At 38.6% G+C, this 20,186-nt stretch overlaps 1 protein-coding gene across 9 annotated transcripts in view; it reads right to left on the reverse strand.

Annotated features, from left to right (window-relative positions):
* The window catches only part of PCCA (propionyl-CoA carboxylase alpha subunit), a 270,716-nt gene that overhangs the window by 44,058 nt on the left and 206,472 nt on the right, over positions 1-20,186 (reverse strand). For 8 of the 9 annotated variants that reach the window (XM_040706028.2, XM_416970.8, XM_046913872.1 and 5 more), the window contains one exon: positions 9,244-9,297. In XM_040706028.2, the coding sequence (XP_040561962.1) occupies positions 9,244-9,297 (54 nt within the window). Of the gene's footprint in view, positions 1-4,084; positions 5,175-9,243; positions 9,298-20,186 lie in introns of those variants that run through there. The other variant, XM_025146741.3, reaches the window with a different exon arrangement.

Here is a 20,186-nt window from a genome sequence, read left to right on the forward strand (position 1 = left end):
TAACAGAACACAAACATAAGTAGTTTAAAACTCAAACATCTTTGTTTTTCCTCATATGAAGACTGACATCAAAGAAAGTGAGAGTTGATTCTGAGGGCATTTCAGGAGAAATTACTCTGAAGCAGGGAGGAAAAGGAGCTAGCAGTGGAAACACAGGAGATCACCACACCTTTCCTACCCACCAGACTTCAGGGCATGATGGAATATTCCCGTGTCTCACTCACCTCTGCTGTGTCATATACGCCGAAGCTCTTTGGCACAGGGGCATTTTGTTTTCACTGTTCTTACAATAGTGCAGGCCTTTCCTTTTCATCTGCATCACCCTGACCTCCCTTTTTTCCTTCCCGCCCCCCAATCAAACAATTATCATCAGATGCAGGAAGAACCTTGTTGTGGTTCTGCTGCTCATAACACAATTTGCTATGCTAATACTTCCCGTGCACCCTGCCAACATGGCACCTCTCCAAGACGCAAGACTGGTGTTTGGGAGATGGTCACACAAGCATGATACTTCCTACTACAACTGCTCTGCCCTTCACCTTCTCTCGCCTCACTATGGGCAAGGGCTATAAATATCAAATGGCATGAATGAAATGAAGATGTAGACTGCCTGTTGCTATCAGTATGCATGTCTGCAGCAGCGGGGGTTGCTGTCCTTCAGAAAAGCAGACATGCATGAGATTTTATGTAATTCTCAGTGCACTTGGCACAGAAGAGAATTTCTGTGAAACTTTGGTTTCATTAAACGTGAACGGAACTGTCTCTACTTGGTATATTCAGTTCCCTTGTTATTTAGATATAAACTCCAACGAACACTGGGAAAAATATGCAGAGCTACAAAATACCTGTTGAAGACTAATATTCTATTTTACGAGCACTGACTAAACTGTACCCTATACTATCAGACACATAATGGGGCAAAGGATGTCTGCCTCACAAGAAACAAGATTCTCTGGTGTTCCAGCTGTAGACACGTTAACTTCCTCTATACAACTTGCTGACACATAGCAATTTTTCTGTAGTTTATTCTTACCCTCATGCTCCTCCTAAATGCTGCTTACCCGACGTGAAAGTTAATATCAGATTAACAGCAGTAACTCCCTTCTCCACCCAACCCGCATATCTCTAGCAAAAAATAGACAACTATTCCTAAAAACCTTGACACAAGAAATGCACAAGAGAAGCAGTCTAAGAACAGGTGAAGGAGACAAACATGGCAGAAGAGAAATCAGAGAAAGGATGACTAGAAAGAACAGATGAAATATCAGAATGAAGGACATTTGGGTATAGCATAAAATAAAGTAATATAAACTTTTGTGATGAAGACAGGAGGGCTGAACTTCATGTGTAAAGCCACAAATTCTGTCAAAAGAGACAAGATAGAACAGCAGAAGCAGATAAGTTTAAAGACAGCACTGAACACATTCTGGATTCCACAACAGGTATCCAGAATGAGGAAATGAAACCAATTTTAGTTAAGGTAAGAGATAAAAGGCAATAGTTTCAGTTGTGGGAACAAAACAGTATGGAACATAAGGAAAAGACAACTCATTGTACGATGGTGGCATCTAAAGTCCCATACTGGCGTCCTTCCTGCTTCAAAGTGTATGGCAGTGTGTCAAATTTGACCTCTGATATGGCCTCAAAGTTGACCTTTTCCCTCAGCGATAGTCCATTCAGTAGAAATATTTTATCTCACAGACAGCCAAAATGTAACAGAACAGAAAAATCCACAAACCAAAAACAGTTATCACATCAGTTTGCGAATTTAATTACACGCCCTACTGTTTACTCATCCTTTGTCATGTATTCCGGTGCTTTAACAATGGAAAACAAAATTGACAAAGACAATTTACAGGAATCTCTTTATTTGATCTTAGGATGCAACCCACAGTAATTATGAGCAGCGTGTGGCAATATTTTCTCTATTTAGGACAGGAAGTGAAAAATACCAAACACATCTAAAATGGCATTAGGGATTTATGTAGACAGAAGGTAATTACACAAAGTGGACTTTGGCCAAGACTCTCAGAATGTGAAGCAATCTCGGAACCTTGTGGAAATTACCATGGGATCTTTAGTGATAAGTGGGTGAAATCTCTGTTTAAATTGGAAGGGAAGGGAAGGGAAGGGAAGGGAAGGGAAGGGAAGGGAAGGGAAGGGAAGGGAAGGGAAGGGAAGGGAAGGGAAGGGAAGGGAAGGGAAGGGAAGGGAAGGGAAGGGAAGGGAAGGGAAGGGAAGGGAAGGGAAGGGAAGGGAAGGGAAGGGAAGGGAAGGGAAGGGAAGGGAAGGGAAGGGAAGGGAAGGGAAGGGAAGGGAAGGGAAGGGAAGGGAAGGGAAGGGAAGGGAAGGGAAGGGAAGGGAAGGGAAGGGAAGGGAAGGGAAGGGAATTCTAAACCTTTTCTAAAAGCACACTGCCCCTTTGGCACACTGATTGACAGCAGCAGCACACTCCAAAATTCGATGGCACATCCAATACACCAGTGGAAAAACAAAAACAAACGATCAAGTAACAGCAACAAAACAGAATTATGGGCATTTAATACCAGAGCAGGAGTAGGCACTTTGAGTGTTTTACATGCACAGAATCGCTTGCTTCCCCCTCTGACTAATTTATTTCAGATTAATAAGAGATCCTTTATCTTAGGTCAGTGCTATGACAATGGAAGCATGCCAATGTAACCTTCATTTTCTTAATTAGCATTTAACAAGAAGTTTGTCCTCCTCTAGAAATATTTCCTTCCATAAGGAAGAATAACCTTGAACAGAAGACAGAACTCAGCCAACGAGGAGGAAAATGAAACCAAAGCTCCAATATATTTACATAGCTTTAAAATTTATTTGTTTACATACCCCTAAAGTTTAAATAAAATAGATCTGAATAAAAAATGACTTAATTTGCCAGAAGCAAGCACAGCACTGTATCTGTATGCATAACTACTCCAGGGAAAACCAGCCACAAAGAATGTCCCTCTTTTACACATGCTTCCTACCATGGACCATGTGGTCCTGTAACTCATTGTTTATCCAGACTGGAAACAAAAATGCCACTAAAAAGCAATCACAAGCCAGATGGCCAGTTTCACTAATCTGACCCTATTTCTTCCAAGTAAATCTAGTCAACTGTTACAACACCGATGCCCCAAATAATCCACCATTCCTATAATACTTAGATTTGCATATTTAGGTTAGAAATGCCAAACGTATCTGCATTAAGATTTTCCCCAGTAAAACAATGCTTTGTCATGAAGTCTATCGCGAAGACTACTGCAGCTCTTGAACCAGCCATGACCACACATTGACAGCCTCCATGGAAGCACACACTGAAATCGTTCTGATTAAAGCCCACCTCTATAGCTGCAATGCGTTTGGAAGTTTCCCTTTACTTAAACCCGTATGTAAAGAGTGACAAATGCAAAGATTCTCTCTGTAGCCACCCCCATGATAACAGATGACAAGACGCAGCACAAGCTTCATCTCTTGCTAATTAAACGAATCAATTAAGAGACTATTGTTGCAACTGTGGAACTGCTGTTCTATAGCAGCAATAACAACCCCACAGGGAGGTCTTTTACTACATTAAAATGCTGTCCTCCACAACTCCATTTGATATTATTAGAAACAGTTATTTGTGTCTTGCTGTCATATTAGTAGCAAAGGCAAATTATGGAAATATGCAGACCAGAATGGTCCCAGTATGAGATCAGGTTTGGTTTTCAGCCTCCGAGGGAACAATTGCTGAAATTCCGAAGTTCCCTAAAGTTCTTTAATGGAACTGATAAATCTATCAGCGCAGCATCCATTTAGATTCTAGGTAAGGGTCACATATTTGCATACTTTCCTGCTAAGCTGATACAATTCAACTAGATAAATTATCATATTAAGTTTACCCTCCTGAGTTAAACTGATGGAGTTCAAAATTGTTTTCGATGGTTGTCATTAATCGCTGTTACATCCTAAATGCTCACTTTGAAATCTAATTGTGCTGGTGTACTGAGGGTCACATTAATAGCATTTTTAATGTTAAATCTTTGTTAAACATGCTTATTTTACTGATATTACCACTGAAGCCGAGAAGACTAATGAGAAACGAAGTATATTTATTATCAATAAAAACTTAATTTAAAATTTACATTCAGAGATTTAAATTAGCTTTACAAACTTCATCCTTGCCTTTCTTTCATTAAGATCCTTGGTTAAGCTTCATAGTCATATAAATTAATACCTCCTAAACAGTTCTTGGGTATATGCCAAAGCTTCAGCTATCAAAAAGCTTTTTAGAAACATGGGCTACACATATGTTTGTTCTTTGTCAGTAGACATCTTCAGAAAAAAGCACTATGTCTTCTATGATGTAACAGTCCTCATACAGTTAAACAACAAACGAACAAATACTTCTTTTGTCAGACAAAACAACTAGGAGTTTTTTGAAACATGGGTAAATCTTTGCCTACCAAAGGGAATCACTTGAGTTACACTCAGATAACCTGTCAACTTGTGTTCCAAGAAGTTACAAACAGGTTAATCAGCCAAGCTCAATCCCCGTCCTTAAAGCATTACCAGGCTGATTAAGAAAGAAAATTGTCAAAGGATGTATGGAAAAATCAGAAACCCTTATTTTTCTATTTGCTTGTTTCTGAGGCATATGGTGAGGTATAAGGTGCATCATTTATTATATGCGAAGAATACTGTACTACAGACAGCGTACACACTGTACAGCTCACTCACATGAACAATATCCTAGGGAATTCTCACCTGTTTATGATGTGATCACACATTTCCTCTGCAAATTAAAACTTTAATTGAAAACAGAAGAAAAAGCCAAGATTAAAAATGAATAAATGAAATGAAAACCATTTAGAACCTCAATGTAATAGGTCCGCTTCTAGTCATCCTGCAACCTAGGACTGCATCTGCATTGGGGCACACAGGATCCGAGTGACTGAAATACATATGGACTTCTGATTTAAGTCACGGAAGCAAAATTCAGAAATAACTCCTTGAATAACACTTTTTTATTTCTCCTTCCAATGGAATCCAAGGGAAGAATCCCCCAAACAACCTACATTATTTTATGACGTGGCATTTGGTAACTGTGGTATTTCTCAATCTTCCGGGTCCTTTTGAGAATTTGCTTCCAACTGACAGCTTTGATGTATCCTCTATACTTCAAGCTTTAAAACACACGAATATATAACAGAATTAAAATGAGAAGGGCACGTGTAGCTGTACCACCCACATTATCATCCACATCACGAGTTGGAATAATTTTCACTTCCCAGACCTAAGGATGAACCTAAGTATCACCTAAGCTGAATCCATGCTTGCTGCATGAAATACCCACTTTCTGCAGAACACTGCAGAAGTTTGCAGCCAGTCTCAGGATTCTTCCTGTCCGTGTTCAAAAGGAAACTTCAGAAGTTAATGCATCCAGAAGCAACTGCCCATTTTTCCTAGTGACACCTTCTACACTGTTGTAATTCCTTTGACAATAGCTCTATTACTTGGTTCACAGTAGCTCTGAAGCTAGCTGAAAGGACAAAAATCTACACAACAGAATTCCCTTTAAATGAGCATGGATCTTGATTGTAAGGCTTGTGAAAAGGAAGAGTAAGAAAACCATTAAAAGAAAAAAAAAGACATTAGCTTGTAAAATAAATACCTACTGGATTGAACTATGTTTATTTTCCTTTGGTTAATATTCTACACACTCCAATAGATACTGCAGGTTTTCAATCAATATTTGAAAGTACACATAAATCCTCACTATCTAAAGTCTCCGAAATGTCACACACACAAAGAAAAGCAGAAAGAAAGAAAACATGTTAGGAACTACAATGATTTGCAAGGCTGAAAGAAGCAGGTTGTTAAACATTTGCCATAGTGAACTAAATCAGACTTATGCGGTCAAAGCTTCCAATCTTTACTGCTATTTAATTGGACTTAGTAAGAATGGAAAGAGAAAGAAAAAAGGAGGAAACTGTCTCAAAACTGATGAGATTATACAAAAACTTAAAGTTCCAGGACAATTTGTAAGCCTCAGTAATGGGACAGAGAAGTTGGAAGTTTACTGTTGAAGCAAGAGCAGACAAGTCATAGCAGTTGGTAGAGTGGGAAAGGGAATCAGCAATGAGAAGTAACTAAACTGTAGCTCCTAGGTAACCCTAGATGCATAAATGATGAATGTGCAATAACCCAGGAAGCAAAGGCAAACATTCTGAGGAATGCTTGAATGTAAAGCTCTCCATTTCTTTATGGGCAATATACCTAACCCTGATTGTTTATGAAGCATCCTTCTGCTAACTTATCTGGAAGTAGTTCAAGTACAATCAAAAAGTCATTAATATTCAATGATTATTACTGTACTAGAATGTAGACCAACAATGCTAAAAAGTATGGCCTGGGATTAACCGGGACTAATTTTCCAAAATAGAGTTCTCAAACTGAAGTTGCAGATCCAGCAGGAGTAGGGTGGAGTAAATCATTGCTGTCAAGTATGGTCTTCAGCCCAAAGCTGACACTGATGGAGTATACGTGATGGAGCCAGGCCACTTGCTATCTGTGCACAAGAAAGCATTTCTTTTCTTGATGTTCTGCACAGAGGATGTTACATACACTCTAGATGAAATTTAATGCTTCCATAAAAATCTGCAGTTTTCTGTATACTTGCAGCTTTCTTTGTGCTAAAGGCCAGATTTATTTTACTGCTGAAGTCCAGCTGACAGAGGCATGAGTAATCAGAAAAAGATCAGTAAAACAGCAGAAATATGCTGCCACATCAACAGAAACATTTACCCTACTGTCTATGTTTCGCCCTATGTTATGCAGCAGAATTCACATTAAACTGTCATTTTTCTGCAGCAATGTAGGGTTGTTTTTTTTGTCTTTCACCTAGCTACATGAAAGACCAAGGATGCTTCTAATAGACGAATGTCTCACTTCTTTTCAGAGTGTCAGCTGGCTTCCCAAAGCAGAGGCTTGTGTTTCATCAAAAACCAGTAGCAGAGCTGTTTCTACATCTCAATGTCAAAAAAGCAAGTGAAACCATTCATCTAAGCTGACACTCTCTTGACCTGCCAAGGAGCTGTGCTCCTGATCAGCTGGTGCATACACTAAGTAACGCCACACCAATGCCATCAAAATTTGTCCTCTCACAAAAGTAACTCAATGCTCACAGCTATCCCTAGTGTTTCCCACTATGAAAAAAATGACCAGAGCAATAACTTTATAAGTGGTTTACTATGTGGATGGCAATACACTATGATAATAACAATAAAACAGAGTTTCTTGCTGCTAAATATTCCTTTCTGTATCTTGACTGCACTTCTATGTTAGTAAATCTTTAGTAAGAAATATATAACGGAGAGCCCAAAAGATAGTTCTAGAAGCTTTGTTCAAGATAACACTCAATCATTTGACAGAACATTTACATTTGTGCATACGTAGACATATACGTGCAGGTGCACAAATAGACTGGATAGATACACATGTGGGCAATTTGTAGAGGTTGTCATTGTAAGGAAAACAATTCCTTCCCACCCATCACAAAAGCTGAGAGGTTTATGTTGAAACCAGAAGATTGCAAGGATGTTACAGGAGCAAAGGACAAATTATAGAAAGGAAAGGGAATTAAGGGGATGGAGAAGGAAAAGGACTAGGCTAGAAGATCCGGTATGTACTCAGGTGCAGATTCTGGCTTGGATTCTGTGAGAAAATTGGTATCAGAGCAAAACCTAGGAAACAGACTTCATTACTGCATGTCTATCCTGCTCACTTGAAGTTTTCTCTTTGGGTATGATCAACAAGACATACACATAACTTATATTAAATCAGAAATCTCAGACAGAGTAGTACAAACTGGGGTTTTTTTTTGTTTGTTTGTTTTGTCTTCTTTAAGAATTTTAGTCATAATCATACACTTGATTTCACAAAATATGAAGGATCCAATAAATACGACATGAGCTAGTCAGTAAGACTCGATAAATATAATCCATCAACTGTTTCATCTATAAATTTATAAAGTCAAAAGCAAATCAAAACTGCACTCTTTTGTCCTTTTCTTTCCTGCTGTACGACACTCAACACAAGAGTTAGAGTCCATAAGTGGAACTCCAGGTCACTTCTTAACGTGTGAACACAAAATCTTTTTACATCTCACTTAACAACAAATTTTATTTTTAAAGCCACTAATAAACGTCTCATTAGAATTTTCCCAGTGCTATATCACCACTGTCGGTGTACAATTACACATTTTCAGTATCTTCTTATGAAGATGCATTGTGTTTGTATCTTATCTACTTGAAGTAATTCTCAGCCAAGCCTACCAGATCAGTCAGCCAGCAACGATCTTGTGTATGCCAACTTACCTTTTATGTTTTATTTGTAACTGGTGCTCTGCTTGATATTTCATAAGACATAAATAAGTGTATGTGCATCCATATACATACTCAGAAAAGCAAAAAACATTAGAAGCACTCTTCATCTCTATAAAACACTCAAGTACAGATGTTGTCTCGAGTTTACTCTTGCCTATTATACCTCCCCAAAAATGGCTTCACAAGACTTGTAGAAGAATCCATCATAAGTAGAATGAAAGCATTATCATATTCAATCTTAACCTGTATTTGTTCAAAACTTATAGTGCATGAAGATGCCAGGACTAACTTCTAAGTGGAAAATTTCATTCCTGGGCTTTTTGCTGCCAAAATCACTACTGGGAAACCTGTTGGCAGTAATCAGGGCAACTTACTTTAGAGGATACTTCAATTTTAAGAACTATCTTTTGGTGCTTAAGGAACTTGAAAAAATTCAATGACTGCATATTAATTGTGAAAATTATAGAACTGGATACTGCTTCAATCATATATATGTTTATAAGCATCCATTACCTAATACCTTTACTTTTCTTCCATATAACAGCAAGTGAGAAATCCATTTTACTAAGGAATTTTCATCAAATGGTGTACTCTATACAAGTCTATATTCAGCTACTTTTAAATCCACTGTAAATGAAACAGAGGCAGACTTGAATCAATTGAAATGTGCAGTGCAGTTGCTGTACATCATGCCTTGGAAGATACCTTTAAAAATCTGCCTAAATTCAGGTGTTAAGTTCAGCATGCTTATTCATAATGCCAACCTTCACTAACGCAAGCTTAAACACATTGCCAGTGCCATTCACTTATCTTCTGTTTACCTGATATTCTACCAATGTAACTCTTGACAATAGTTATGCGTACTTACCACTGTGCCTAGAAACTGAATGCTTGTCTTTCCAGATGCATCCCGAGAAAGCCGCTGGGGAAAAAAAAAGAAACATGGTAAAAACTGATTAGAAGCTCCTCAAGAATTTGAAACAATTCTATTTTATTTGTGTTTTATCACTGTAAAGTAATAAAAAAGTAATAAAAACTATCCATAAAACAGATTAAACAAAACCATTTCCTTTGAGATTTTCAGTAACATAAGTCTAACTCATAGTTCAATTTAGATCTTGTTTCTGTTTCAGTCAACTCAGTAAAATTTACTTTGAAGAGCAATGAAAACAAATACGACCAAGTACAATGCAGAACAATCTCAGGCTTGCAGAGAGATGAATGCTATGGCTTCTGCCATCTCTAAGTTTCTGATTCTGTTCTTGTTGCTCACATGTAGTATTGTATTTATCACCTGCCAAAGAGAGACTTCTTAATCTCTTTTCAAAATGCAAACTTATGAAATGGAGAAAAAATGACCTTATGAAACGTCTGGTTACATACTATGGTTCAGGAGTTGGTTGAAGTTATTGAACAGCCTTCAAATCTTCCTGTCAGTCAGCCACGAGACAACAGAAAGAAACTTTAATTGATTCAACACAGTGCTATCCATAATGTATACATGTCAAACTTAGAAAGAAATTCTTCTTCTTGTGAATCATCCCTCTCTTCAATGCAAAAAGTTTTTGCTCCTCTTTTCCTATTGCAATTAAGCTACTGTACATAGAGACCCAGAGTCATATCCTTAGTCATGGAAGGCAGACCTAATGCTTACACAATGACACGGATACATCCAATACCAGATTGATATGGTGGGTATTAAAACATCAACAAAGAGCCACACTGAGATCTTCAGCATTTCATAGACCACAAATCCTAGCAATAGGGCTGCAAATTTCCTTGAGTCTGGTACCCCAGGTAGAACCAAACATACCCAAGTCACTCAGAAATGATGAACATCTAACTCACTCTTAAAATCTTTCAATTGCAGAGATTTTACACTCTCCCTATGCAGTTCCAAGCATCTTCATCATTCTGTGCTGCAACTGCAGAACATTGTTTCTCCTTTTCTTCATCACAGACAGGAAACAATGATTATTCTCTATCCTTTCACATCTACCTTTCTGGGTAGGCAAAGGGCCATTATCATGACTCCCTCTAGTTTCATCTTCTCTTGAGTAAGCGAGAAAATGCTACGCGATAGCTAGATATCCACCTACAGGAGTTCAACAGCAATAAATTAAATTCTAGTCAATTTTTAATAATGGTGCAAGTTCCTCAGCTACACTTTATTAAGTAATAATTACTATGGCCAAAACATGCTCACTTTTTGACTTAACAGGTCACACATCGACACTGCAATCTGTACAATCATAGGAAAACAAAGGATGATCTGCCAAAGCCTGACATATTTCAACAATAATGATTAATGGAATGGAAAATATGGGAAATAAAATTTCATACAAAACCTGACGTTTACTTTTATAAAGGAAACAGGAATATACACTTTTCCCACAGCCTAGGATAAACACAATCAGGTTTTGGAAACCACAAAGAAGAACAAAGTACCGGCTGCCTACAATGAATGAACCTCATGCCAAAACAAACAAGTCCCAATCACTTGATAAGCTGTCAGAAAATGGCAAGCCGAAAAAAATTAAAGGATTTAATTTCTTTTTTTCCTGGAATGCCCTCCAAGCTCGTTAGAGTTCTGTCACTTATTGTGCTACCCTTTTGTCCACTTTCAAGGGTCATTAGAGACCTTTTCATGTCCTAATAAAAATTCCATTTTTTTGGCCAAACTCCCCATCACACAGAAAAACACAACTTAAAAACAAAACACAAATGAAAGGAAAAATAGAGTATTTTTGTCGTTCTCTTTAAAGGTTTCTAAGTAAAGCCAGGTAATGTGATGACTTATTTTTCACAAATAAGAATCAAACCATGTAAGTATTTCCTCATGCAAATTGTCTTTACAGCCAAACAAACCAGCAAGTCCTTTCAAAACTAATTTAGCAAACTGTGGATTATATATAAAACAAAATATATGTATCAAGTAGGCACCTTCTAAAGGTAGTAGCAAGACAAACATTTAAAACAGCCTTTTTGCTGGTCTGACACTGCTGCAGTGCTCTGGTACCACCGTAGAGTGAATCATCACTGCTATTTACTGTGTCCAAAATAGACACGCTGCATTCAGTCATCAATACACTGAGAGACAGTGCGGGCACTAAAATCCATCTCCTTGAATTAACACGGGAAAGGGGAGGAAAACTGTTAACAAACACAGAGGAGAAAAAGAAGTTTTCCTTCTGGGTATCTTTCAAAAAACAAGTAAGAAAGGTAGAGAAATTCTGCAAGTCACAAAACATATGTTACACTGAGACCAAAAAGAGAATTGCCAGGCTTTTGAAAAACATATTACAAAAGAAGTCAGCACATTATCATAATTAATGTTTCAAATTACAGTTGTAAATAAATTTCAGCTGTTAGATGTGATTAGGTTTTTTGAAGCATATTGAAAGGAGTTATTTCTGTTCCACTGGCGGGCTTGTGTTTCTGGGATTTGTAAATGTAATTGATGTTTTCAAGAAAATGAAAGGACACGGTTGACAATTATTCTTTTATTTTCCACCTCTTTAGAAAAAGGACCGGTCTCCAGTTACTCTTGTTAAGTTAGATATTTACATATTCTATACCTCATAATAGACGGTTTCATATTGCATGTGATAGCAGGAAAGTAATCAAATAGAAGTAACATAAGAGAATAACTAATTATATGTACTGCCATTGTTTTCCTAATAAATTGCAAATTATTTACTAAGAGGTTTACACCAAAAGCACAGGAAGTCTGCCACTTGAACAAAGACAAAACAACACTGTATGTTCACCTGGGAGTACAGTAAAATTACATAGCCAATATCAATTACATGATCTTAGACATAACCGATACTCTGGTTTATTCAATTGACCGAGGTTCAGACTACCTTACTTAGTATAATATGAATTAAAAGGATAGTTTTTTTTCCTTATCGGACATTAACGAGCCAAATCTAATCTGGAAAAAAATGAAATCACAACTTTAAAAAATCCATCCTCAAAGCTGTCAAACGGGTGTGAGTGTTACATAAATATGATACGTATTTTTGTGCACACGTTAGAGTATGTAAAGCTGCATATGCTCTGTATATACAAACAACGTGCTTATGCGTGCAAGTAAAAACAGGCAAGCGTACGCAATCATACAGAATGTGTTCGATTTTCCTGCTCTAAGTGTATGCTATACCACAGTGATTTTGCAAACAATCATTTTAATCTGTAAATCCCAGTAAATTACCAGAGGTTAGTGTGATATTACTTTAAATTCTTCTGCTTTGCCATAGAAAATTATTTCCACTTAGCTGAGTATCAATGATCTATTCATCGTAAGATGCAGTGGGGTTACAATCAGCTTTGCATTAAGCCCGCAGTGGATGAGCACTTTCAGATAAAAACGATAATAACCTTTACATGAAGAAGGATAAAGCAGCTCAGACAAATATAAAATATATATACTATTGAAAGAGATTCTAACCTGACACAGACATTATTAAGCAATAACAAGAATTCAGTATTTTTCACAAATCTTCTGCTATCTTGGGCTTCAAGCTATTTGATAGCAGCAGCTGCAGGGAAGAAATGGTATCAAAACAAAGAAACTGAAATAGACCAAAAGCAATTTTTTTGCTTCGGTTACGAATCAAAAAGCAACATGTCAACTCAAACTGAATATTCACTGGCAGGAAGTAACATACTGAAGTTTCCCAAACACATCTATCTTCAGCTACTATATGCTACTGTTATTGGCTGAAAGTAAAGCTGGAGACCATTTGTTGCAGAAAATGCAAAGACTGTCAGTCTTTTTTGCAGTTTCTTCAAGTGGTGGCATGACCACATTACATGTCAGACAACATGTATCATATAATACAGAACAACAACAAAAATCCTAAACCCAGACAACACGCTGATAAGTATCTAAAATAATTCCAGAAGACTACAGACAAAAATTTGAGGGAAACTGTGTGTTTTCCCAGCACAGCTTTGTTTCTCAAAATGCAGAACCCCTACTGTTTAACCTCAACTGCTTCTGAATGCCTTAAGATACACATTTTAATGGGGGAATTTTAATCACATTTTGAATGGTACCTGTAACCCCAGACAGGTTCAATTTTATATATATATATATATATATATCCCCACAATTGAAAAGGTGTAAAAACAGGTGAGCACACAGTATTTTATCCTCTAAAGTTATACTATATTCAGCTGATAGTAACTCATTATTTTGTGCATATCAGGGGGCCTGAAATTCTCTACCATCCACCTGTGTCAGTCCGATCTTTGGAGTTCCATGGCTGGAAAAAAGAGGAGGAGAAAGCAGTAGAAGTAACTGTGAAACCATGAAGCCTACGTTTTGTCAAAATATGAAGATTAGTTTGGCTTTATCCACCTAATTTTCCATCTTTCCCTAGAACCTTTACAGAAAACAGACCTTCATTTTAGCACTCCCTTTCCATAGTATAAAATCCGAGCCCACAGATAACCTCAAGTGAAGTTCCACAGAGTTTCAGAAGAGTAAAACCTGACCTGAGAAGTCATGCAGCAGCAGTGGCCCTTCCTGCAGCCTCCTTGTATGTTTTCCCACCTCTTATAAAAAGGTCAGGACACTGGACAGCATACCTACAAGCAGACTAGTAATGGGACCAAGCTTTCTTGTACTTTGAAGACTGCATTGCACTGTACGTTCATGAAATGTGCAATCTAGCAAGCCTTTCCACTTAGGGGATCTCTCTACTTCTGTCACAACCTAGTGCTCTCCACTGGTGCTGCCATCATTTCCTCCTCTTACTGCGGTAAATTACAGGTGGGAACTTAGCTAGATTTTGTGTGCTGCTCTACTACTAGCCATTGTCAGTTTAAGATCACACTTCAGAATAAATGGAGCCTCAGTTTGCCCTTCTTCCTCAGGCACATCCACACTTTCCAGCTTCATACAAGGACAGCAGTCACTCGGCATGGAATGAGATGATCAAGATTTCTAAGACTGGCTTAAATAGTACTATTCTTCCCCTTTACAAGGCATCCTTCCAGGATGCTAAGATATTAGCCTCTCCCTGCACCTGTTGTGAGCTACTTGAATCCTTTTCCAAGGACTAACTAGAACCTACACTCAGACAGTCCAAATACAGGTGCCAAGCACAGCATGAATGTCTTATAAGGTACCAATTGATATAGAGGAACTGCACCTTCACAAGCATCTAAGGTACCAGACTACAAACTTTAATAGTAACGTTCTCTTAATGCCTGAGATTCAATTGCAGTAGGTGGCTTAGGAACTTCTCCCATAAACAGAAAAATGGAAAAAAACAGTGTTTCTTTGGGTGATATCCAATGTTCATGTTACTTGTAACATAATTTTATTATGTGTTTGACATGGAAATGTTTAGTATTAATGTTGCAGTATGGCCATCGTATTTGCAAAGAACACCTTCCAACAACGTCCACGCTCTCCCTTAACCCTCTGACATAGGTAGGTGTTACAAAGCAGTGGATGATAGGCTCAAAAAAAATAGTAATACTGCTATCCAAAACTACACACAGGGAAGACTGTTTATTTGGTGCCCCTAAAGAATTAACCTAAAAGACATTTACTCCAGCCCAACATTTACTCCAGATATTCACATTGACAGTACCATGAAGAGTTTGGTTCTCCCTAATTTCTTCTGTTACTACCTTAAATCATAAAATTAGTCAAACTTTTAGGAGCATTATCTTCATTTGACACGCTGTGGTATGTTCTGCTATCATCAGGGATGCTGTGCAGGTAATACGGTACCTTGTGATTCTTCGTCTAATAATACTGATCATGGCTCCAAGATAGATTCTTAGCAAGATCCAAAGTCCTTTCTCACTCTTCCATGCCCTTCTTCCCCTTTGCTCTTTGAACATATTCCCATGTTCAAGAGAGCAATTTATTGTCTTTTAAGGTTTACATCTGAAATTATAAGGTCTGTCAATAACTGAATACAATGCCTTGGTCTTAGGACACATACAGATTTCTTATAGCTATTCAATCTGAATACCATCTGTCATTAAATTTGGAAAAAAGCTCCTTGGAAAAAAGTATGGCATAAGATACGGAGACAACTAACATTCCTTGATTAACCCTTTGAGTAGCACAGGATATTACTAATCTCATTAGATTAAAGAAAGGGAGAACTGTGCTGCTTGTAGATACAGCTTTATTGCAGGAGACCTGTCTCTGACAAGTGGACAATTAGTCCCAGAGGGGTTTATAGGGCATAGCAGTTGACTCATTTCCTTCCTGGATGAAAAAAAATTCATTTTCATGAAAGAACTGTTAAGAGTGGTGGTATGTGCTTTTTACCCCAGCTTCTCAATTAAAAAAATAAAAAATAGAAGGCTGCAATAATCTGTAATCTTGTGATCATTTACTTCCTTGAATTTTCCCCTTCTCTTTATGCTTTCTCCATTCAAACCATGGGCAAGTGTTGAGTCAGCCCTGAGTTAAACTGATTTGCTTTTTAAAGCAGATTTTAATACAAGTACACTGGTATGACAGTAAAGGTTACTCAACCTTTTTAAAAGCTTCATGACTCAGGAACTGGCCACACTGCAATTATATAGGATATATATATGTTCAGGGATCATTTTAAGAAGTAGTAATTTTAACAATTTTGGCAAATACCAGTGCCAATCAAGTCATAATGGTAATATTTGTTTTAATATACATTACTGATAATCGCAGCAAGAAGAATCATAATGGCTAGCTCTTACAAGTCTTCTCTTTCTCTACAATTCCTGGAAATAAAGGTATGAAGTGGTACAATTACTAACTTTCTTGCACAGAATTTTTCACAAACCCAGTAAAATTAATGACCTAATAATTACTTAAAGCAGATCATTCACATTCTTCAGAAACACCCAGGAGATAAGCATTAAAACATGTGTACTGTTCAAGTGTCAGAACTCTTTCCAACTGTAATTTCTCTATGCTCATTCATCCTTTGGGAAGCATCCACATCCACCATATACCTTATTTACCACAGGTGATACCAGGACACCAATAACTGTGCTCTGGCATGCCACACAGCTTCACAGTTCCCTGGCAAAACCTCCTTGCCACAAGTTTGCCTCTTTTTTCCTGCCCTCAATGTTCTCTGTTCTCCTCTTCCTCCCTTCCTCAGTTGTTTCTAACTACAAGCAGCGTTTTGGAATTGTAAAAGATAATTGAATAGGATCACCAACTTCATGCTTGGTTTTGGTCCAAAAAGCCACAGGAAACATTCAAAATTAATAATGAGAACAGATAACACATCAGTGAACACCACTAAATTATGGTATAAGTCTATGCTTTGCCCATACTTTCAATGCAGAGCACAGTTCTGGTCCCCAGAGCTACAGAAGGATACAACAGAAATGGGAAATGTTCTGAGGGCACCACATGACTGCAAAGACAGGCTTCTCTGCAACAAACAGCTCTGCAGCACTGGAAAGCAGCAGCTGAGGGAGAATATGGGCAGTATAGACAGGGATCAACTTCTCATTATCTCTTCCAACACAGGAGTTAGGAGGAATGCAAAGTACCTGCTTTAGCAGGGGGTTGGACTAGGTGATCTCCAGAGGTCCCTTCCCACTCCTACAATTCTGTGATTCTGTAACATTGCCACAGCAACCATTAGGCAACAATAAGGCTGAATAAGTAACTTGCCAAAATCTATACTTCTCTTTCTGAAAACGCAGGGAAAAAAGTAACAACAATAACGGTACCCTGATGGACAGATATTAGTATCTTATTATTGTTATAATTATTATCATTATTAAAACTCTGAAACACAGCAAGGCATACTATGCTTTATGCCAAAGGTTTTGTATCCAACTTTTACCTGGAATAGAATCACAGAATCACCACGGTTGGATAAGACCCACAGGATTGCCCAGTCCAACCATCCACCCATCACCAATAGCTCCCACTAAACCATGTCCCATGGGATATCTGATTGCTTGCTTGTACTTGTCCCACATGCCAAGGTAGCATCACATGATGCAATAGAATTCGGTTTCTCAGTATCACACCCACTGATCATTTTTGAGTTTCAAGGCTGAGCCTATGGCTTTCTAAGAATTTGACTGTCTGCCCTTGTTTGCAAATCACTGTGTCCCTCTTCTAGAGGCAACCTAACAAAAAGAATTCTCAGTTCATAGATAAAGGGCAACAGTGGAGTCTGCACAGTAATTGCACAACAATGAAAAATGAGCTAAGGCAAAGTCTTCATGTACACTGTTTGATAAAGCTTTCCAAAATCATCTTCAGAGTTATCATTACTGCTGAAGTAATGATACTTCAGACCAGAAGCCCATAGAACATATCATTGTCATAGGTTACATCTGAGATCTCAAAACAGTAAAAAAAAAGTATAGATGGATGGATTTAAAAAAAAAAATTACATATTTGAGAAAGTCCCCACCAGGCTGAAGGAAATGAATACTTGGGCAAAGGCTTTGTTCTCCTATCAGACATTTCCCAGAATGTCAGACGTTTCCCAGGAACAAAGACTTCATAACCCACAGCATTTTTGCTTTTTTGTTATTGCAAACCAAAAAAACAATCAAAAGAAACATTGTGTTAGAGAAACACGTAAAATTTGTCATATCTCAGGATGTAGAATATTCTTCTCTTGCTGGAATTGTTGATGCAATAAATAAATTAAATGGGAAAAAAAATCAGTGACAATACCCAATTCCCTATAATACTGCAACTGGAGAAAACTCCTCTGATAAAGCTTCATCTATTTCATTTACAAAAGCACTTGATGCCTGAGTGATGGTTTCAGTTTTACAGGATCACGTTCTTGCTTAGTAACTCCACTACTCTTAATCATACTGTGCTGTTACTGATAAAGACATTTTTATAACAGTTTGAGATGTCCAACACAGTCACAGAACAGTTAGGCTGGAAGTGACCTCTGGAAATCAGGTAGTCAACTTCCCTGCTCAAAGTAAGGCTAATATGGAAGTAATATTGAGCTGCCAGGACTCTGCCTAACTGAGCTCTGTTTATGTCTCTGAATCTCAGCTCAGCATAGACCAAACTCCTAAAACCAAAAAAAAAAAAAACATGAAGGAAAGACATTGCCACTGCTATCATAATGCTGTGTTGCTGAAGCTGCCCAAAGTCATCAAGAGCTTCCCAGGCTCCAGGCAGAATGGCTGAGCTCCTATTAAAGGGTGTGAGGTCTCATTAGAGCCCAGTGAGAGCCGACAGTGTGCCAGTGGGGTGGCAGGGTGTGTATGACACATGGTAGAGGGACAAGTGGTAGCAAGAGAAGGCAACAAGGGATTTATTTTGGCACGGAACTCTTTTGCTGTAGGGACCTGTCTGCAAGTAGATGGCACATAAGTATAGGTTGAGGGTTTGATGAAGGGATCAGTAAAAGCAGAGAATTAAACAGAATAATCTCAAAGGGACTGTAAAACAGCACTCAGGGGTTGTAAAATTTAGCCATAGAGAAGGCTCAGAATTTGAATGGTTGCTGGGTTGGCTTTTGAGAACTTGCTCAAATACAAGCAGTGCCAAAGCAAAGAGAGTTTGAAGACCTCCCACCTGCACTTCTTTCCCAAGCAATCTGATCTCCCTGTGCAGAAGGCAGCTATTTGCAACCTGATGGTAGCATGCTGTCAAATGCAGGACTTGCAGCTAGGCTAAAGTATGCCTCCTGACTTCTTGGATTCATTGTTTTATCTGGAGGTTCCATGAGGTTGTTGTTCACATGAGGGAATAAAACGAGATGTTCTGCTCTGAGGAAAACCAGCTTATTCTCTTCTTCCACCCTCTCCTCAGGGAGGGAGATCTAGTATACACAATTTCTCCTAGAGGCATAGGGCTCACTGATACACACCTTACTTCTGCAAGGTAGAAGGATACAACAGTCCACGCTGTCTCCAAATACGCCAGCTCTCTGACCTCCGGCCATTGTTACTCTCCAAGATACCATTCTGCTTTCCCCTCCAGTTTCTGTCCAAGCTCTTACAGTTATTTTCCACAATTCAGCACCCTCTTTCACCCTCTTTTCAGCAGCTCCTTCACAGAAATCAGTGTTCATTTTTTCTCTACGCATTGCTTGAAAGGACACACCACATTTGAATAGAATCTAGATACGCATTTTAAATCAAATAACAACCAATCCCCTCAAGTTTGAATCCTCAGGAAGACACAGTGTAACCACATAGAATCACAGAAACATTTCAGTTGGAGGGGACACAAAAAGAGTTCACCCTCCATGCAATGAACAGGGAGACCCACAGCTGGATCAGGTTGCTCAGCACCCCATCCAGCCTGACCTTGAAAGTCTCCAGGGACGGAGCATCCACCACCTCTCTGGGCAACCTGTTCCAGTGGCTCATCACCCCCACTGTAAAAAAAACTTTTTCCTTATATCCAATCTAAATTTCTCCTTTTTCAGTTTGAAACCGTTTCCTCTTGTCCTGTCACAGCAGAACTTGCTAAAGAGTCTGACCCTTTCCTTCTTACCATCCCACTTTAAAGTCCACTTTCAGGTCACCTTGGAGCCTTCTCTTCTCCAGGCTGAACAGCCCCAGCTCTCTCAGCCCATTCTTGTAGAAGAGGTGCTCCATCCCTTGGATCATTTTTGTGGCTCTCCTTTGCATGTGCTCAAAGAAGTCCACATATCTCCTGTATGGAGGACTCCACATGTGGATGCAGTACTCCAGGTGAGGCCTCACCAGCACGGAGTAGAGGGGCAGGATCACCTCTCTCGCCCTGCTGGCCACGCTGCTTTTGATGCAGCCCAGGATACCAGCTGGCCTTCTGGGCTGTGAGGGCACATTGCTGGCTCATGTCCAGCTTACCAT

Source organism: Gallus gallus, chromosome 1 (assembly GCF_016699485.2).
Source record: "Gallus gallus isolate bGalGal1 chromosome 1, bGalGal1.mat.broiler.GRCg7b, whole genome shotgun sequence".
NCBI lineage: Eukaryota > Metazoa > Chordata > Aves > Galliformes > Phasianidae > Gallus > Gallus gallus.